At 55.7% G+C, this 17,643-nt stretch overlaps 1 protein-coding gene across 1 annotated transcript; it reads right to left on the reverse strand.

Moving 5' to 3' along the window:
* Positions 1 to 268: 268 nt before the first annotated feature.
* ENTPD2 (ectonucleoside triphosphate diphosphohydrolase 2) lies at positions 269 to 11,899 on the reverse strand. The gene is made up of 9 exons (XM_054284120.1): positions 11,016 to 11,899; positions 5,226 to 5,343; positions 4,586 to 4,736; positions 4,038 to 4,197; positions 3,718 to 3,945; positions 3,133 to 3,399; positions 2,823 to 2,942; positions 2,411 to 2,545; positions 269 to 1,399 (listed from the first exon to the last, which is right to left on the reverse strand). Exons 1-9 carry the CDS (start codon positions 11,124 to 11,126, stop codon positions 1,199 to 1,201), a joined length of 1,491 nt encoding a protein of 496 aa, XP_054140095.1. The 5' UTR covers positions 11,127 to 11,899; the 3' UTR covers positions 269 to 1,198.
* Between the last annotated feature and the right edge of the window lie 5,744 nt (positions 11,900 to 17,643).

The raw sequence follows: 17,643 nt of genomic DNA on the forward strand, positions 1-17,643 counted from the left end.
AAGCCTGAGCTTGGTGACTGGCTGGCTGGAGCTCCTCCACCTCCAGGTGGGTCTGGGTCTGGTGTCAGGTTTCCAGCCTACCTTGGCCTATTTGAGGTCATCTCCAGGCTGGTAGAGCCCACAGAGCTGTGATGGTGTCTCAGCACTGGACAGGCTGCAAGGGCTGAGACCTTTGGGCAGAGCCTGGCCTGTGGATGTGGCTGAGGGCTTCTGCCCCCATGGGCAAGCCAGGCTGAATGCCTATTGCTGATCACAAGCCACTAAGCCATTGTAGTGGTTACAAAGGTTTATTTCAGATTATTTTAAAAAATCAAGCAAAACCAAACCTTCTTCATGTTTGTACATCCCTGTTCTTACTCAATTGGAAAAGAAGGTGCATCCTCCTAGCTGCCTGGTGTGGGGTGATGCCAGGCTCAAATCTCAGTGCAGAGCAAAGCCCCACAGTGTGGGAGCCTGTTGGCTCTGTGCCAGCGTGGCCATGTACCACAGAGCAGCAGGAACCGGGGTGTGCAGGAGTCTTTGAATGTGGCAAAGACAAGTCTAGCATAGGAACCATGGGGGTAGTGAAGGCGTTATGTCTGGTTGTTGAAGTGGGACCTGTAAGCTGCCATCTTCCCACATGTGGTTGTTGCTAAGTCCTTACCCAAAGCTGAGGCCAATGGCCAAGGAAAAGACCTTACCTTCAGGATTTGGGGTTTGTGCATCAGACAGAAAGACGTGAGCTTCAGGTGATGCCCAGAGCTCCCCAGGAGGCAGGGCTGATGCTCCAGGGACAGGCTAGCAAGGTTGGCGGTTGGCTATAAGGACTAGTGTAAGTAATGTTCCCCATTCATACACATACACATGTAAATTAATCCTCTTGTTGCTTCGGCTCATTGGCTCAGTTCAGCTCAGCTCTGGTGGCAGAAAGATGCCCTAGCTCTGAATGTCCCATTTCCAAGCCTGCTCCAGGGTCCATCCCTGAGTAGTGCAGGGAAACATTTAAGCCCTTCTCCCACAGGGCCAGTGATCCTCTTCTTCCTTTCCCGCAGCTAGAGGGCAAAGGGAAGGCGAAAGGACACAGCTAATCTTCTGGGATGGTGTCAGGTTTTGGAGGAGGACATTGAGCACTTGCCACATCCCAAGCATTCAGAGCATGGAGCCTCCAGCGGGTAGGATGGTGCTGGTCCTGCAGATACGGCCCACCCTGTCCCTGCCATCAGATTATGCTGGACTTGCTGTGCCGGAGCAGGCAGATAGCAGTCACCAGGGATGTCAGGGTGGTGACCACGAAGAGCAGGATGAGGATGACCCAGTAATTATACAGCATGCTCTTGTGGGAGGAGGGCTTCTCTGCCGGGATCATGTTGGTGAGGTTCAGCATGTAGCCCAGGGCCCAGCCAATGGAGGTTTCTCCTGCCTGTGGAAACAGCAGGGCATGGTCACCATCCAGCCAGCCCAGCTGCATGGGCCTCAGGAGACCACAGAATCATGGAATCACTGAAGTTGGAAAAGACAACTAAGATCATGGAGTCTAACCAGTAACAGCAGCACTGCCAAGGCCACCACTAAACCATGTCCCCCAAGTGCCACATCCGCACATGTTCTAAATCCCTCCAGGGATGGTAACTACCCCATCCGTGGGCAGCCTGTTCCAATGCCTGACCACACTTTACATGAAGCAATTTTTCCTGAAATATAACTGAAACTTCCCCTGGCACAATTTGAGGCCATTTCCTTGTCCTGTGACATATTAACCTGTGAGAAGAGACCAACCCTCTCCTGGCTACAACCTCCTGTCAGGGTGTTATAGAGAGTGAGAAGGTCCGTCTTGAGCTTCCTTTTCTCCAGGCTGAGTTCCCCCAGCTCTTTCAGCTGCTCCTCATAAGACTTGTGTTCCAGACCCTTCTGGGACAGCTTCAGTGTCAGCCCAAGGGAGAAGAGTGTGGGGGAAGCTGCAGCCCCCTTGAGCCTCTGCTTGCCCACAGGTCCAGCCAACCCAGGGACAGAGCAGTGACCATCTTGTGCAGAACTGGGCTCATCCCCTGGGAGTAAAACCTTGTATGCTCAGGCCAGTCTTGATCTCCTTGCACAATCCCATAGCGTGTGCAGATAAAAGTACCTCCTGCCCTGAGGTAACTTCCCAAAAAGCCTCAGCAAACCATTGTTTGGGATGGCTGGTGTCTTGAGAGCCAAGGAAGGGCTGAAGGATGTGATCCCATGACCACCCCAATAGCCAGTTCAGCTCATTTGTTTCCATCCCCTAGGAGATCCCTCAAAAACCTGAGAGTTCCATCCTGCCCCTGTTCACTGAGATATTCCTTTATTCTGCTTTGCTCTTTTTCCATGAGGAATCATCTCTTCTGCAGGGTTCTTTGGCCTAACTCCAAAGAGATGCCATGGGATGGGGATGGATTTTGGTGCTACCCACCTTCTTCTGGAAGGCAATGTTGGGGAAGGAGTGGTTGTTGAAGCTGTAGCCTTTGGTGGTGAGCAAATACACAAATGTGCTGATGGCACAGTAATCTGGCAGCCTCTTCTCCAGCTTTGGGGCTTTCAGGAGCAGCTGGGTGGGACACACAGAGGGAAAGAGAAGAGAGGTCAAGCCAGCAATGGCCAGGCTTGTGTCTGTGGCCTGAAGCTCAGGGTGGTTACATCTGTGAGGCCAAGGCTACCCCTACCCACCTGAGCCCTCTCCCAGTCCCATGTAGGAGCCATCAATTGCCTTCCCCCTACTCCACTGGTGCCAGGAAACCCCGTGACCTCCAAGGGCTTCTCTCAAAGCCTGGGTGATACCCCACATGAAGCAGCCCCCTTCTTCCCATGATGCACAGGGAGCCCACCTCACTCCAGCTGGTGGCACAGATGGTCTCTGCAGCGTCCTTCAGGTCGCTGGGCAGGTGCACGGGTCTTCCCATCACAGTCTGTATGAAATCCACAGTGTAGAAGAAGGCAGAGAAGGCCTGATGGAGGGAAAGGAGCAGCTGTGAGACAGGCTCGGAGTAAACTCTGATCATGAGCAGACACTCTGGCCAATGTGGTGGGCACCAACAACTGCTGTTGCAGAGCTGGAGGTCTGATTTTGCTGCCACGTGATGCTGGGGAGCTGCCTGGCCCCCAGCCAAGTCACCACCCTCCTCTTAGGGGACTTACAATGAAGTTTCCTGAAACCTTCGGCTGGAAAACACCATCAAAGGAGCAGTGGGAGAAGGAGCAGTTGGTGAAGTCAAAGAGCTTGCTGACATGCAGAGTGCAGAGGTTCCCATTCCCAGTGCCGACCAAGGTAACGGTGGTGTTGAGGGCAAGGCTTGGTCTCTCCTTCTCCGTGCAGGGGCTGTCATAGATGCTGCTCAGCAACAGGCTCTTGTTGTAGCCCATAGGCCAGCAGGAATGGGAGACAGTTTCTTGGTAGCGCTCAGCCTGCCAGAGGAGGGACACAGGGGGTGCATGAGCTGTGCATAGCACAGCTTCCCCAGAGCTTGAGCAGCCAGACACAGAGTAGTTGACAAAAGTGTCTCAAAATGGCTTGCGGTGTCTTGGCTCTAGCCAAGAGCTGCATCATCTAGTGGAGACAGTGGGAGAAAGCCCTGGGAACACAGGAAAGGGTTGGGGGAAAAACCCAAGTTGGCTGGTAAAGGTGTGCAGCTGGTCCAGGGCTGAGGGACAGTGTAAACACCAAGGTGAGGGGGCAGCTGTGGGGTCATGACAGCCAGCATCCACATCAAGCACACACTGTACCTGGAGGAACTTGGAGAGCAGCCTCTTGAGGACCTGGTCCCTCCCATAGCAGAGGAAGCTCTGTGTGTACACTTTGTATGCCTGGCCATACAGTTTCAGCATCACCTCATTTCTGGGGTTTTCAATCGTGTCCCTGGTTTCAAAGGTGATCTGTGTGGAAGCACCTCCAAAGTCCATGGCCCCCAGGGTCTTCTTCTGAGGCTGGATCCATTCTCCGAGCCATCCACGCTGAGCCAAGGAGGACAAGAGCAGGCATAAGCGTATGAGGAGCTGCCCAGCCACCACAGCCATCCCACTGGATGTCACTATCCTCAGCTCACCTTGATGAAGTTCTCCAGGAGATAGTTGGCAGTGACCCAGCCAAAGACCCCTTCCTCTTCCCCTGACAGGATCTTCGCTCCCCGGAAATCAAAGGGGTGTGTCTTCAGTGTGGCTGCTACAGCTCTGAGGACAGCGTCCGACGCCTGTGGGTCCGCAATGCTGTGGGCCAAGCGAGAGGGCGGAGTGACAGACCTGTGCCACAGTGCTGCAGAGCCCTCCCTGTCCCAACGGCCCTTGAAGGCCAGCACTGCCATAGCAGGGCCCAGGAGGAGAGGTGAGCCGTTGCCTGGGTACTCATAGGCAGGTCCCAAAAAACCACTAGCTAATTCCCCTTGTCTCTGCTGGAGGAGGCAGGTAGCAGGAATGAAGTGTGCTCCTCACTGCTGGGACAATGGAATCCATCCTGCCTGGGCTGAGTGAGGGGAGCACGACTGCTCCCCTATGTGCTTTTTGAGGGGTGTTTATTCTCACTGTGTCCCATCAGGCTGGCAGTGGGTGCAAGGGATTTTCCTCCTAGCATCCAAAAAGGGCCCCCCTGAGCACTCACTTGAGCAGACGCATGCCAGCCGTGGCACCCAGGTAAAGTGGGGTGCCTGCATGCTTCTCCTTGGGCACATCTCTCAGGGCCTGGCTCAGGCAGTGCTCCAAGCTTGTCCCAGCTGCCAGGGGGTTTGAGCTGTAGCTGGAGATGCCAGGACCTGTGAAGAGGAAAAAGCATTGCTCCCTGCTGGTGAGGGGATGGGATGGTGCTCAGTGGGAAAATGCCTGGTGAGCAGCTTTGCCCCTTCCAGCCTGTCCAATAGGCAGTTTTCTGTAGGCGTGGAGCCATCCAGGGTCCAGCCACATCTCTCTGCCCACACTGCATCCTCTACTGGCTGACAGTCTGGGAAAGGTCGATAAATGGAGAGTGAAAGACCAACCCTGGCTCCTCAATGGGCTAGGCAGGGAGCTGGATTGCTCCCTGGTGGTTCAGTGCCTGGAAAAGACAAACCAAAGCACGCACAGCTGCAAGCCTTGGGGGGGTTGGGAGACATTTTAGGAATAGAGCGGAACCCTTTAGAACATGTCACTACACTGCTGAATACAGAGGGAGGCAGCTGGGCATGGCAGGGGCACTCACACCATGCTGCCCTGCCACAGGGATGCAACGGACACCGCCACCAGCCGCGGACCTGGCAAGCCCTTACCCTCCACATCACACATGCTGTGCTCGCTGACCACCCCGGTGTCATTCTCCTTGTCTGCAGGCCACTTGTAGATGAACATGGCGGTGTGGGAGGACCCAGCGTCCAGCACGATGCCGTACTGCAGGGGGAAGGCAGTGGGTCAGGCCTGGAGGCTGAAGGTCCCCTGGGTGCTCCAGCCCTTACCAAGGGAAGGCACTGGGGCTCAGTGCACAACCCGTCCACACTCCAACCCTCAGCCCACGCTCCTACCCTGTCAGTGCCCAGCAGCTCTGCAGTATCATCTGGCAGAGGCAGGCTTTGCCCAGCCCAGCCTGGCACTGCTGGGCCCACACCTGCCCAAAGAGGGCACTCCCTGGCGCATGACTGGGAGTGGGATACTGGCCATTCTGGAATGCTATTTGGAACAGCACAGGGACTCTAGCTTTTTGGGTAAGGGGACCCCATTGAGTGCAGCTCAGGGGCTCTTCCCCCACTGCAGGTTACCATCACTCCCGGCTGCCTGCTGAGCCATGCCAGGCAGTCCCTGGGACTGGTGGTGGGGAGAGACACCTGAAATGGCTCCTTGGGATGCTCTTGGCCAAAGAAGGGCAGCCAGGCCCCTCATCCCTCCTGCCCTTGTATGGCTTGGCTATTCTCTGGCTATAAATAACCCTGCTCCTCCTGCCAAACAAGGTTACCCAGCTCCCAGGGAGGGGACACCATACATGCTGCCTGCAGCACCCCTGGGTGTAGCCCTCTGCCTGACCCCTGCTGCCCATGGTCTTGAGGTTGCCCATGCTGGCCCCCACTGTGCCCCCTCAGGGCTGTGAGTATGGGGGGACAGCAAGGCAGGACCCAGAACCACCCCAGCTGAGCATCTCTGGGGTGAATCCATCTAAGGCTTAAACCTCCTATGAGTCTCTGTCTGCTCCTGCCCTACCCAGATTCAATACAGCCAAGGGCTGGAGTAGGCAGCTCCTCTCCCTGCCCGGAAGCCACCCCAGCCCTGCCTGCCATGAGTGCCCCATGCTACCCCTGTCCCTATCACCTGGTTTTCACCAGCGCAGGCAACAGAAGTGTCAAGGACACCCGAGGTCCCCACTTATGGGTAGCCTCAATTACACCATGAACCCATGGCCCTGCACCAGTGGTACCTCCTGCTCCCTCAGAGGACCATCTCACATAGGTGACCCTCCCAGACTCACCCAGTGATTTGCTCATGCCCTGGACCAAAAACTACAAGCCAGCAGAGAATCCCCCTCTGTGGCCAGGCTGGAGCAGTGGAGTAGCTTCAGCTCCTGACAAACACTGCAGAGAGGAGGAAAAAGGCTGACAACTCTGTCCAACACCTCTCCCCAGCCTCCTGGGCTGGGTGCTGGGGTGAGTGTTCCGGGCAGGCTTAGAGGGCTCTCAACACCCTCTTTGCCCAGCACGTGGCATCCCAGTCTGTTCTTGACAGAGCAACCTCTGCCTTGCCTTGCCTCCCTGGGATCCTGTCACCCTTGTGTCCCCAGATGAGCAGTCACTGACCAAGCACGGGAGAGTCTGAGAAGGGTCCAGCCCTAGGGGACTCCCTCTGTCCACCTCAGTGGCACACGTGTCCACGCCCTCTGTAGTCACCATGCAGATGTCTCCGATTTGCTCGCAAGTCACTGCATTACCCCAGATATCACCTGGAGTGACGCTAGCAGGAGCAGGTTGACAAGGCTGTCCGCATCAGGAAAGCATCCGTAGGTCATCCCCAAACTTGGGGCTGAGCACAGCCAAGACCCTAGGAGTACTCTCCAGTGTGGAGATGCCATGGAGGGGCTGAAATTCACAGAGAGGGACAAGGTTAGAGACAGGGATATCTACAGGATGGCAAGGGCTGAGAGATCCTGTAGTATGAAACAATAAGGATGACCTGCAGTGCCAGGGATACCTGGTGCCACCCACCAGGAGTGGGGTCAGCCTGGGAGGGGTATGCTGGGGATGCCAGACTCACCCCATGGCAGGAAGGGACATGGCCACATGGCTGGCTCTAGGGTGAGCAGGAGACCCACCACCCGTGACAGGAGGAAGGCTGTTTCCCAGGGTTTCTTCCTGCATTCAGCAAGGCTGACTTGGCTGTGCCCCACTTCCCACCCCATGGAGAGCTGGTACCAGGATGTATTCATGGGGGTACATACCTGGGGTGGAGTTGCACATGTGAAGAGATGCACAAATGTATGTGCACATGTGCATGCATATATGTGTGCACAGGAGTGTGCATGTTTGTGTGTGGGTGCATGGGCATACAAAGGTGTGTGCAACTTTAGGTGTGGATGCTTACACGTGGGTGTGCACGGGTGAGGTGTGCATGCACATAGGTGTGCCAGTGTGTGTGCACATGGGTGCACGTGTCTGTGCACACAGGCATTTAGGAGGGGTGTGTGCAGAGGTGTGCGTGGGCACACATACCACATTGCGTGCCCAGGGAGGTGCAGGCAATGAGAGGCAGCACGGAGCCTACACCCAGAGTAAGCCCCACGCAGACGTGACATGTTGGGGTGACAGCTGGGGCAGGATGCAGAACTGGCTGCACATGTAGGCACATCCTAGTGCCCTTTGCTGCCAACACCTGTGGGTCGGGGTTTGGGGTATCTCCTCTTGGACCCCCAGCGCATTACCACCAGGTGTGGAGTGGTGGGTGAGGCGCATCCCGTGGGTCCCCCAGCCTTGGCAGTGGCAGCAGCGGCGCTTGGCCTGGCTGAGGTGAGGTGCTGCAACACGATGGTGCTGCCTCTGCAGAGAGTGCCTGGTGAGCTGCTACCACAGCTCACCCCACAGCCACCCCAGCAGGAGAGGAGTCACCGCAGCCTCGTGCCAGCTCCTCCTGAGGGCCCGGGATTTGGCACCCCAGCTTGTCCCTGTGGAGAAGACATCCTTGCCTGGGAATGGTAAGCAGTGGTGAAAATCGTGCGCGTGGTCCACGAAGGCACCGAGGCAGACATGGGCAGCCTAGTATGTTCCCAGTGATGAAGAAATGTCATCTCCTCCAGTCTCAAGGGTACCTCATGCCTCCAGCATTCACACAGAAATCCTGAATGGGATAACCTACAGTGGTGTGCAATGGTGCCAGCCCCTAGCCCCAGATCCTGTCCCTGTCTCAGCTTCTGTCCCTGCCTAGAGCCTGGGCATGGGCATCGGAGCCACTGCATTCCCCAGAGCAGAGAGTGCTGCTGTGTGGGTCTGAGTCACGGCTGAGCCATGGACATGGGCAGGTAGGCTCCAGGGGCCCTACAGGTGGGAAGCCCCAGGAGGGAGGATAAAAGCCCACCCCGAAAGTGATTTGCAGTGTAAGTGCGGCCCTCAGCTCTGCCAGCTGAGCTGCCCTGTGCCTGCTAACAAGTACACTGCAAATGAGGGCTGGGGAGACACAGGGGTGCCCTGGCACACTCCCACACCAGCACCTGGCTCCCATCACCCCTCTCATCTGCCTTGCCATGTTTGCCTACTGGCACCCAGGGCTTTGGCAGGGCCTCATGCATGAGAGACAGTCCCCACCACCAGCATCTCCTGGTAGCACAGGGACCCTGGTGATGCTGCAGGCAGGGGGGACACAGAGGGGTCTCCATTGTGGCTCCACACTGGGACAGTTTTCCAATGCCAGCCCTATCTCTGCTGCCTCCTAGGTCACTCATGGTCCCAAGGGCTCTGCCCCAATGCAACATCACTCAGGCCAGCCCCATTCAGGGCTGCTCAGTCCTGAAGCCCCTGCAGAGGGGGCACAGAAGACAGTCATGTTCCCAAAGGCCATGCATGAGTAGCGCTTGGGGCTCCTGATCAGTGTATGGCTCTGCCCAGAGGAGGACGCAGATGGGGACGTTGAGAATGCCCCATGTGCTGCTGCCTGGCACTGTGCTCCATGGCCATGCCCAGGACTTCAGCCCCCATCCCACTGGCCCTCCAGGCTGTCCCATGTTGCATGAGGGGCTCATCCCTGGCCTCCCACCGTTCTGCCTTTCTGAAGGGTGGTGAGGTCATGCAGCACTCAGGTTTGCAGTGAGATGTGGCAGGTTTCCTTCCTGCTGCAGTAGCCACAGCAGCCACAGGACGTAGAAATTGCCAGAGATACTTTGCCAAAAGAAGAAAGAAAAGGGCTGTCAAGAGCAGGATGCAGCTCAGGGCAGTCAGGCCATAACCTCCACTGCAGACCCATGAGGGGAGGATCAGTCCCTCAGCAGCAAGATAATGAATCCAGGGTGGTTTTAGGGCTATATTCCATGCAAAGGAGCTGGAAAGGGAAAATGTGGAGCTGTAGTTCAGCAATGAACAGCACTATCCAGCAGCTAACGTGGACTGACTCAGCAAGGACCACATCTTGTCCAGGCCATCAGAAGATGTGCCCAGGGTCTCCCATAGCAGGACTGACCTCTAAACCACATGGGCATCTTTTGGGCTGAGTTAAAATAACACAAAGTACTGCATTGTCACAACAGCACTGGACTTTGTGTGAAAGCAAGTCCTCAGCGCCTTCCTGGTGCCAGCCTCATGGGAACAGGCACTGCTGGACACCGAAGCACACACCATGCTGGACCTCATTGCTCTTGGCATATCCAGGAGCACTGAGTCCCTGGGCCAGGCCTTGTGCAGAGCAGGGTCAGGACCCAGGTGGGTGTTCAGGAATGCTTGGTCCCAAACTGCAGCAGTGCCTGCAGACTAGAAGGTGATAGCATTCAGAGGGAGAAAAAGCATCCAAAAAGGCACAAGAAAAAAAGTTTTTGGGAATTAATTTGGTTTAAAACCAAAGGTCCATCTTGGAACCAGGGAGAAGAAAGGCTTTCCAGGCTGATCCAAGTGCTACATATGGGGGTCTTGGTACTGATCTAATTCCTTCATGTTCCAAAAGATAAAATCCACTTTGAAACCAGCTCAGTGCACTGCCCAAGATGGCCCAGCATGTGGTAACAGGTGGACAAAACAGGTGTCACAGAGAGGGAGTTAAAAATTAGTAGTTATACTAAGAGCAAAAAGGGTCGTCTTGGCTAAGCCTGCTTGTCTTCATTACATCTGACAAACCCAGAGAGAAGGCAGCAGCACATCTGGCATGCAGGCTGGCTCAGAAAGTTTCCAAGTAAATTGCTTGGGATGAGAAAAACGGGGTTTTAGATGAAATACTTTTCAGGACAAGAGCCTGGGACTATTTTAAAACAAAAGACTTGCCCTACAAAAGGAGTGCTTGGCCAAAAAGAAATTGTTCAGGAATGTCTTTCATCATCCGAATTTACGACAAAAAAGGGGGGGAAAGCAGCTTGTATTCAAAGGAAAGTGCATTTGTTACCCAGCAGCACTGGCTCAGGCAATGCAGTGGAGCCCGGGGAGATGCTGGGGTGCGCAAGGAAGCCCTGGCCCACGCAGAGCGGCGGCAGATGCTGACTCGGCTGCTCTGACCTGGGGGGCCGCTATCTTTCAGTGTGTCCAACGGATTCCCCTCCCAAAGCGCACGTCCCAAGGCACAACGGATGGACGGCCGAGGGTCCCGCAGCCGGCGGGTGCCGCAGCGGAGACGCCACGCAGCGGGTCTCGCTACTGGGGCAGCTCCGTCCCTGCGCACCCGGCGGGGGCTGCTCCCTGCGACCCTCCCCGCCCATGAGGGATCCCTCAGCCCTGGCGCCTCCCGTGACGCTGGGGATCCTCGGATGCCGGCGTCTCTCCCCCAGCAGTATTCCCGCACACCGAGAATGCCGCACACCGACGAGCCCACGGCGGCTGCCCCAGCCCCCGGCAGCCCAGCACCTCCCGGTGCCCGCCGCCCCTCCGCGCCCAGTCCCCCCGCGCCGCCCCGCTCACCTTGAAGCCCGGCGGGCCCCGTGTGTCCCCAGAGCCGAGGAGGAGGAGGAGGATGCCCAGCAGGCAGCCGAGGGCCAGAAGCAGGAGCAGGGCGGCCAGGCGGCGGGCCATGGCGGAGCCGGGCAGGTGAGCGGCTCGGCAGCGGCGGCGGCGGCTCCTGCCGCTCCTCCTCCCCCGCCTCCTCCTCGCCCGCCTCTCCCGGCTGAGTCACCGCCGCCCCGGCCCACCCGGGCGGGACACCGGGCTCCGTGGCACTGCCGGGGCGGCCCGGGCTGCGAGTCCTGCGGCTGCCCGGGACCCGCACTCGGATCTTCCTGCCCCCTCCGCCCCGCGAGCAGACCGATCAGCCTCCCCCAGGCACGGTTCTTATGCCCAGGATCAGCCCCAGCCCGGCCCCTCAGGCACCGCCCCGAGCCTGGAATCGGCTTTGTCCCTCGAGCATCACCGTTACCGAGAGGGCTCAGTCCAATCTTGTCCCTCATCCCTGGGCACAGCCCGTGTCCTTGGGATCGGCCCCATCTACCCCTCCGGGCAAGGTCCTTGACCCCAGGCTCAACCCCATCCTGCCCCCTCCCTAGGGCTTAGCCCTTAGATGGGTTCAGTGGGATGTGGGAACATCCTGAGATACATAAAAGTTCCAAGAACCTCTCATCTACAATGATTAACAGCTGTGGTTGCGTTCCTGCTTTTAATCATCACAAGAACTTCGTGACAGCCCTGAGGAGCCCAGATGTATATTGAGGCTGTTTTCAATAAGGTCACAAGTGAATAATGTGATGCATTTGCATAGTGAGCAGTGAGCCAAAGGAGGTTTAGTTCCTTCCTCTGAGAAGGATATTTGCAGCTTGCATACACAGTGGGATACAACAGTGAACAAAATAATAAACAAGGAGAGAAGGCTGGAGGTCACAGCTCCTAGAGCAGCCGAGTTGCAGGCTGCGGGTCACAGCCTCACACTGAGGGTGTGAGCTGAGGCTCCTCATGCCTCACTCCTCAATACTTTCTTGAAGCAAGGAGCTATCCTGCTGCTCACAGCTGACCCATGCACAGCACACATTGCACCTTCTGCAGAGCTCCCTGTCCATCACTGTGGTATTGGGGCACGGAGGTGCTCATGGGGCTAAGCCTTTGCCCAGGGCTTGTGGTGCAGGAGCCTCCAGCCCTGATGCACCACTCCATTGCACAGGTTCTGCAGCTGGAGGTCCCACAAAGGATGAACTCCAGTGCTGTCCCCACTTTCACCCTGGCAGTGCCCATCACTGTGGAGCAGGGCTTCTCTGCAGGACTGCTGTGAGTCTGTTTGCAGGGGTTTACCTCCTCACTTCAATTCATCAAGCACTTAACTCTGGAAAATCCGTGTTAATCTATTCCATACATTAATATATTAATTGATGTGAAAAAAAAATTTGCTTTTGCTGCTGATTATGGCACAGGAAAACACAGTCCTGTCCCTGAAGCTCAGCATAGCATCATTTCCACTGCCTTTCTGCCTCCCCAGGCTGACTCTTCTCAAGTTTCTATGGGAAAAATACCTGCCTATTATTGACTCTTCATGCTACCCATCTCACCTTCTGAGGCAGTGGTCTGCCATCCTGTACAGTGCAACTGCACCAGGGATTATCATAGAGAGATCTTTTCTGGATTGCACTTAATCCCTTTCTCAAACCCCCTGCTTCACCTTTAGATTGACAGGCAATAAGGTCTTCATAGACTAAAAAGGAACAAAAAAAATATCTCTTTTCTGGATGGTGGGGAGCAGAAACAGGGTTGGAGGAGCCCTGTGGGAGTAGGGATGGTCCCCTTGCACCTCATCCTTCTTTCGGTTTTGGGGACTTTGGAGCAAGTTCCTATCTGTCAGGTGGTCCTTGTTGTGGTGGGACCCATCCTGGGAGATGTGTGTCCTCGATGCCTTGGTCTTGTGCAGACTTTGCCATCCCATTCCCGGGCTGTCCATAGGTGGCTTTGAAAGGGGGGCTGGAATCCCTTCCCTCCCCAGGGTGGCCTGCTCCTCCTCTTCGTGGGGTCACTTTTGCCACCCTCTTTCCAGCCCCAGGGGGGTAGGAGCTGAGGTCTGAGGGAGCCTGTGCCATGCCCTGGACAATCACTGGTGTCCCAGGATACTCAGCCTCCAGTGCAAACAGGAAGGCACCAAAAGCTTGGACATGCTGGGGTGGAAATACTCCCATTCCCAGGGGGATGTCAGGCAGACAAACACATGTATAGACAGACAAATACCCGAATACCCTGTGACAGTATGTTTAGGCAGGGAGCACCCCAACACGGCTGTCTGAGCTCAGCCCAGCCAGGGTCAGGCACTGCCAGCTGCTGCCCCAATAAGGGGGCTGGGAGGGGTGGGGGGGCTCACGTCAGTTTTCCTTTCCCATGTAGCCCTGTCAAGGCACCATAGGCTGGAGAGCAGGGCACTGAGGGTGGCAGTGCCTCTGCTTGTGGTGTGTGGGCAGCCCCAGGCACTCACAGGGAACCCAGCTCCATCCCTGGGGAGGAGCAGGTGTCTGCACTGAGGTGGCTGCCCCAGGTGGGCAGTGCCTGAGCTCCAGGCACAAGAACGTTCAGTGAGAAAAAGCGAGGGGCAGGGAAGGCTTTCTTTGCCATGGAAGACGAAGCAGGCAACTTGCTCCAATGGCAGGAGGCAAGAACAGCCTTGTTTGTCTGAGGAAACAGGGATGTGGATTTTGGGCACTATCAAAGAAAGGCAAGAACAGATGTTACCTCTGCAGGACTTGGGTTGCAAAGCATACAATCTACGCCAATGAACAGGTTCAATGAAAAAGCAGCTGTGTGGGGAGCCAGCCCGGCATAGCTGGCTTGCCCTGCCACACTATCACTCTGCTGCCTTTCTACCTGCCACGCTGCCACCTGTCTGCCTGCTACCCTGCTTACCATCTGTCTGCCTGCCAGTGTCTTACCTCTGTCACCTCTGTTGATGTCCACAGCACTGCTCTCCATGCATTCATCTGGCCTTGGCCATTCCCAGGGACAGAGGCACGCTGTGAATTTTTAGGGAACTGCTTTGATAGTGGGAGGGACAGATCCCCTCAGCATAACCAGATATGAAAATGGCATTGAAACCTGAAATAACCAGACAACCCACTGGGTGCAGGAGCAGGGTTTGCTGTGGGGCAGCAGTAAGTTCCCCACAATTTAATGTCAAATTTTCATTATTATTACAGCCTGTGTCACCACCGTGATGGGGCCACAGCAGCAAGGGACCAGGTTAACCTGCCTGATCTCACAGGAGAGATCTCTCAGGAGCCCAAACTCCCTGCTGTGCTGGTGTCTTTGGATCACCCCATACCTGCATAAACACAGAGAGCTTAATCTCAGGTAAAGCTGGATGAGGATGCTGGTCACCAGCATGCCTGACACACCTGAAGACTCTTGTCTATATTTCTACATCCCCTGCAGCTGGTGTGGACATGGGCTTCAGTTCTGTGACTCAGGGAGACATGGCCTTCCTCCAAGGAGAGACACAAACTCTCAGGAAAGACAGGGCATGCTGGCACCCATCCCAGCTGGGCAGAAAAGCTTGTCCCCACCATGAAGCAGGGGAAACAATCCCTGGGGGCAGAGTGCAACGTGAATACAAAGAGGAGGTGGAGAGTGTATTAGTCACCCAGCAGTGCAGGGGACCTCCACTTCCCCAGACAAAGGAGAGAGTTTTTCTAATCTATCTCTTCCAACAAAAGGCTCGGAGGTGGGGCCACCTGGGTGAGGGTTGCAGGGTTGAATGAGGGATCAAAGGAGACACTGGAGCAGGAGAAGTAACTCGCTGGTGGCTCTGAGAGGTGGAGTTTGCTGGTTGTGGGACTCAGGGCTTCTCAGTGGCTTTGTAAAATATGAGCACATCTGGGAGCTCTGGTGGGCGGCCCTGCAGCTCCATATGTGGTTGGGGAATAACAAGAAGAACACAATGAGCCTGTAGACACTGTAACAGGCTGCGGTCCAAAGGGAGGAGTTCGGGACGGGATTCTCTGCTCCCATCTGTGAGCTCCTCAGCAAGTGCCTGGGGCCATTCAATCCAGAAACATTCGACAATTTTGGGATTGGTCCAGTGCAGGCCAGCCCTGAGCAATGCACAAACAATCCCACAACATACTCCAGAGCTGCTCCAGCACCACGTTGGCCTCAGCCCTGGCAGAAGCCCCAGGGGTCCTGACTTGCTCCTGAGGGAGCACTGGAAGCCAGTGGGGTTCCTCTGCAGAGGCACTGTCCTGGTTTAGGGCAAATTTGGGAGAAAACTTCCGAAAGGGGGCCCCCCAGAAAACAAATCCATACGGCCCCAACCCCCAGCTGGTTTGGGAAAAAGTTCCTCGGAGAGAAGTGGAAAGAACCTGTTTATTTAACAGGCAAAGCACTCCCCAGCACAAAAGATTAACAATACCAGACAAAAAAACTCATTCACCGCTCTGAAAAGACGACAAATTCAGAATGTCTCTCCTGTGAATGCTCGCTCTGTTATCAATCCCTCTGGCACTGGGAAAGGCTGCTGCCCAGAGCAGGCCCCCACAGGCCACAAAGTGCAAGCTCTCAGTGCTCCCCAGGTCCCAGTCTGGAGCAGGTCTGAACAGTTCCAAGAAAAGGGAAAGAAAAAAAGACAGTCCAGGGAAAACTCTGCCTCAGCCAGCTAAACCAACTGAAAAGCAAAGGAGCTCTCTGTTCTGCTCCATCAGTGCCCAGACAACACAGCGCAGCACAGAATGTGGAGCAGTGTTGCTTTTAGAAGAGTGAGTGCAGCCTCTGATAACAAACTCTGTGCTTCTTCTTCTCCCCACCTTTGCTCTCAGAACCAGTCTTGAAGGCAGAGAATATAACATCCAGCATTAACAGAACAGATGACTGGGGATACAAGCATCAAAAAGTCACCCCAGGACAGGCACTCAGACCAGGAACCATCAAGGACAGAGACAGGCTGGCTGGAGGGAAGCCTGTAGCAGCCAGGACATTTGGGACAGCATGAGGCTGCAAAGGTGCTCCCAAAAGGAGCACAGCCCCCATCTGCCTCTGAAGCACAGACCAAGGAATAAGGGCAGGGACTTGTTCCTTTGGTCTCAGGTTGGGCTGAGGCTGCTCACAGGTCCACAGGTTGTGCTCCATGAGAGGAATCCCCCAGCCCTGTTCTCAATCTAGATCCCAACCCCACTCCCATTCCCAGTCTCAGCTCTGCCTGGGAGCTGCACTGGAGGCACAGCCCGAGAAAGGAGTGGGAAGCTGCTCCCAGGACTCTGTGACTCCAGTCAGGACCCAGACTGATGAGCCCTGGGACTCAGCTGAGGCATCAGGTGTATTTTTCAGCGAGTGCAGGGCAATGCAGACCACTGTGCAAGCCCAGAGGTGCCTTTTCCTCAGGGGCCTCCAAGCAGGGTGAGTCCTGCACCAACCAAAGGACTTGGACACCCAGGCTTCCCCAGCTGCTGGGGCTGACTTCCCAGTATCTTGTTGCCTTGCATGGAGGAATCATAACACTGTGTGGGGTATCAGGAAACCTCCCAGTTGCCTGAACTGCTGTTGGGTCTATCCTACATTCCAGCAGAGATGTGTGAACCTGGACCCAGAAAGACGCTTTTGCTCAGGGTGCATTTACCCACATCTCCACCTGCACGAAGTTGGAGTCAGACAGGACTGGAATGGAAGCAAGGATCTGTCAGGAATTTCTGGGGATGCCCACACCAGTCCCAGCACTGAGTAAGGCCGCAGCACACACATATGAGGCATTTTGGGGTGTTTTTGAGTCTGTAACCAGTGAAGTTGCAAATCCAATCAGTATTTACACTGGCAGAGTAAAAAAATAAGGGAATGCAACAACCTCCCTCAGTCAGGAGTGAGCTCCTGACTGAGTGCAGCTCCTGCTGAACCTCTGCACCCTGTGAGTGGGAGCCCACTGATGTATTCCAGCCTCGGCTCCAAGCCCAGATCTTGTCCTCTTAGAGACATTGAAAGTCTGGAAGGATCTTGGTGTATCCAAGGCTATAATCCCCCTCCTGGCAAGGATCTTTGCCTGGAAGGAAAATCAAACCCAAGTACAAATCTCTATTCTTGCCTCACTTTCTAAACCCTTTTTTGTCTCCTGTTTTCCAGGACAGTGTCTGTGTGATGCAAGCCCTGAGGGGGTCCATGGGCAGAGATCCCTGTTGTCCTGGCATTGAACCAGCCAGGAAATAAGTAGCTTTTACAGAAAAGCCCCATTGGTTTCTCCTGGTTGTTTTGCCCAGAGCCCTCTCCTGCCAGGACAGAGGGTCGGGAAGTATTGAGGCACAGGGCAGCCCCTCAGGCTGACAGCCGTGTTCCCGCAGCCCTGGCACGACAACTGACGAGCTCTCTGCCCAAGCTTGTGACATGAGCCTGTGGATGCTGGCACAGGACAGGACACCTGCCAGCAGAACATCTGTCCCCTGTGCTGTGGCCCCAGGGCAGAGGTGTCCTTGGCACATGGAGGCCCAGGGTCATGGTCACATCCTGTTGGCTCCGTGCAGCCACTGCAGGCTCATCTGTCCCTAAGCTTGGTGGGACAGGTTGGCTGAACACGAGCAAAGCACGTGACCTAGAGGAAGGGACCATCACATGCAGATCCTCCTGGGCAGCCTTGTGGCAAGGGGCTGATCCCCATCCT

The sequence above is a fragment of the Melozone crissalis genome, unplaced genomic scaffold, assembly GCF_028551555.1.
Source record: "Melozone crissalis strain CALT ecotype California unplaced genomic scaffold, PUWL_Pcris_2 ptg000041l_1, whole genome shotgun sequence".
Taxonomy (NCBI): Eukaryota; Metazoa; Chordata; class Aves; order Passeriformes; family Passerellidae; genus Melozone; species Melozone crissalis.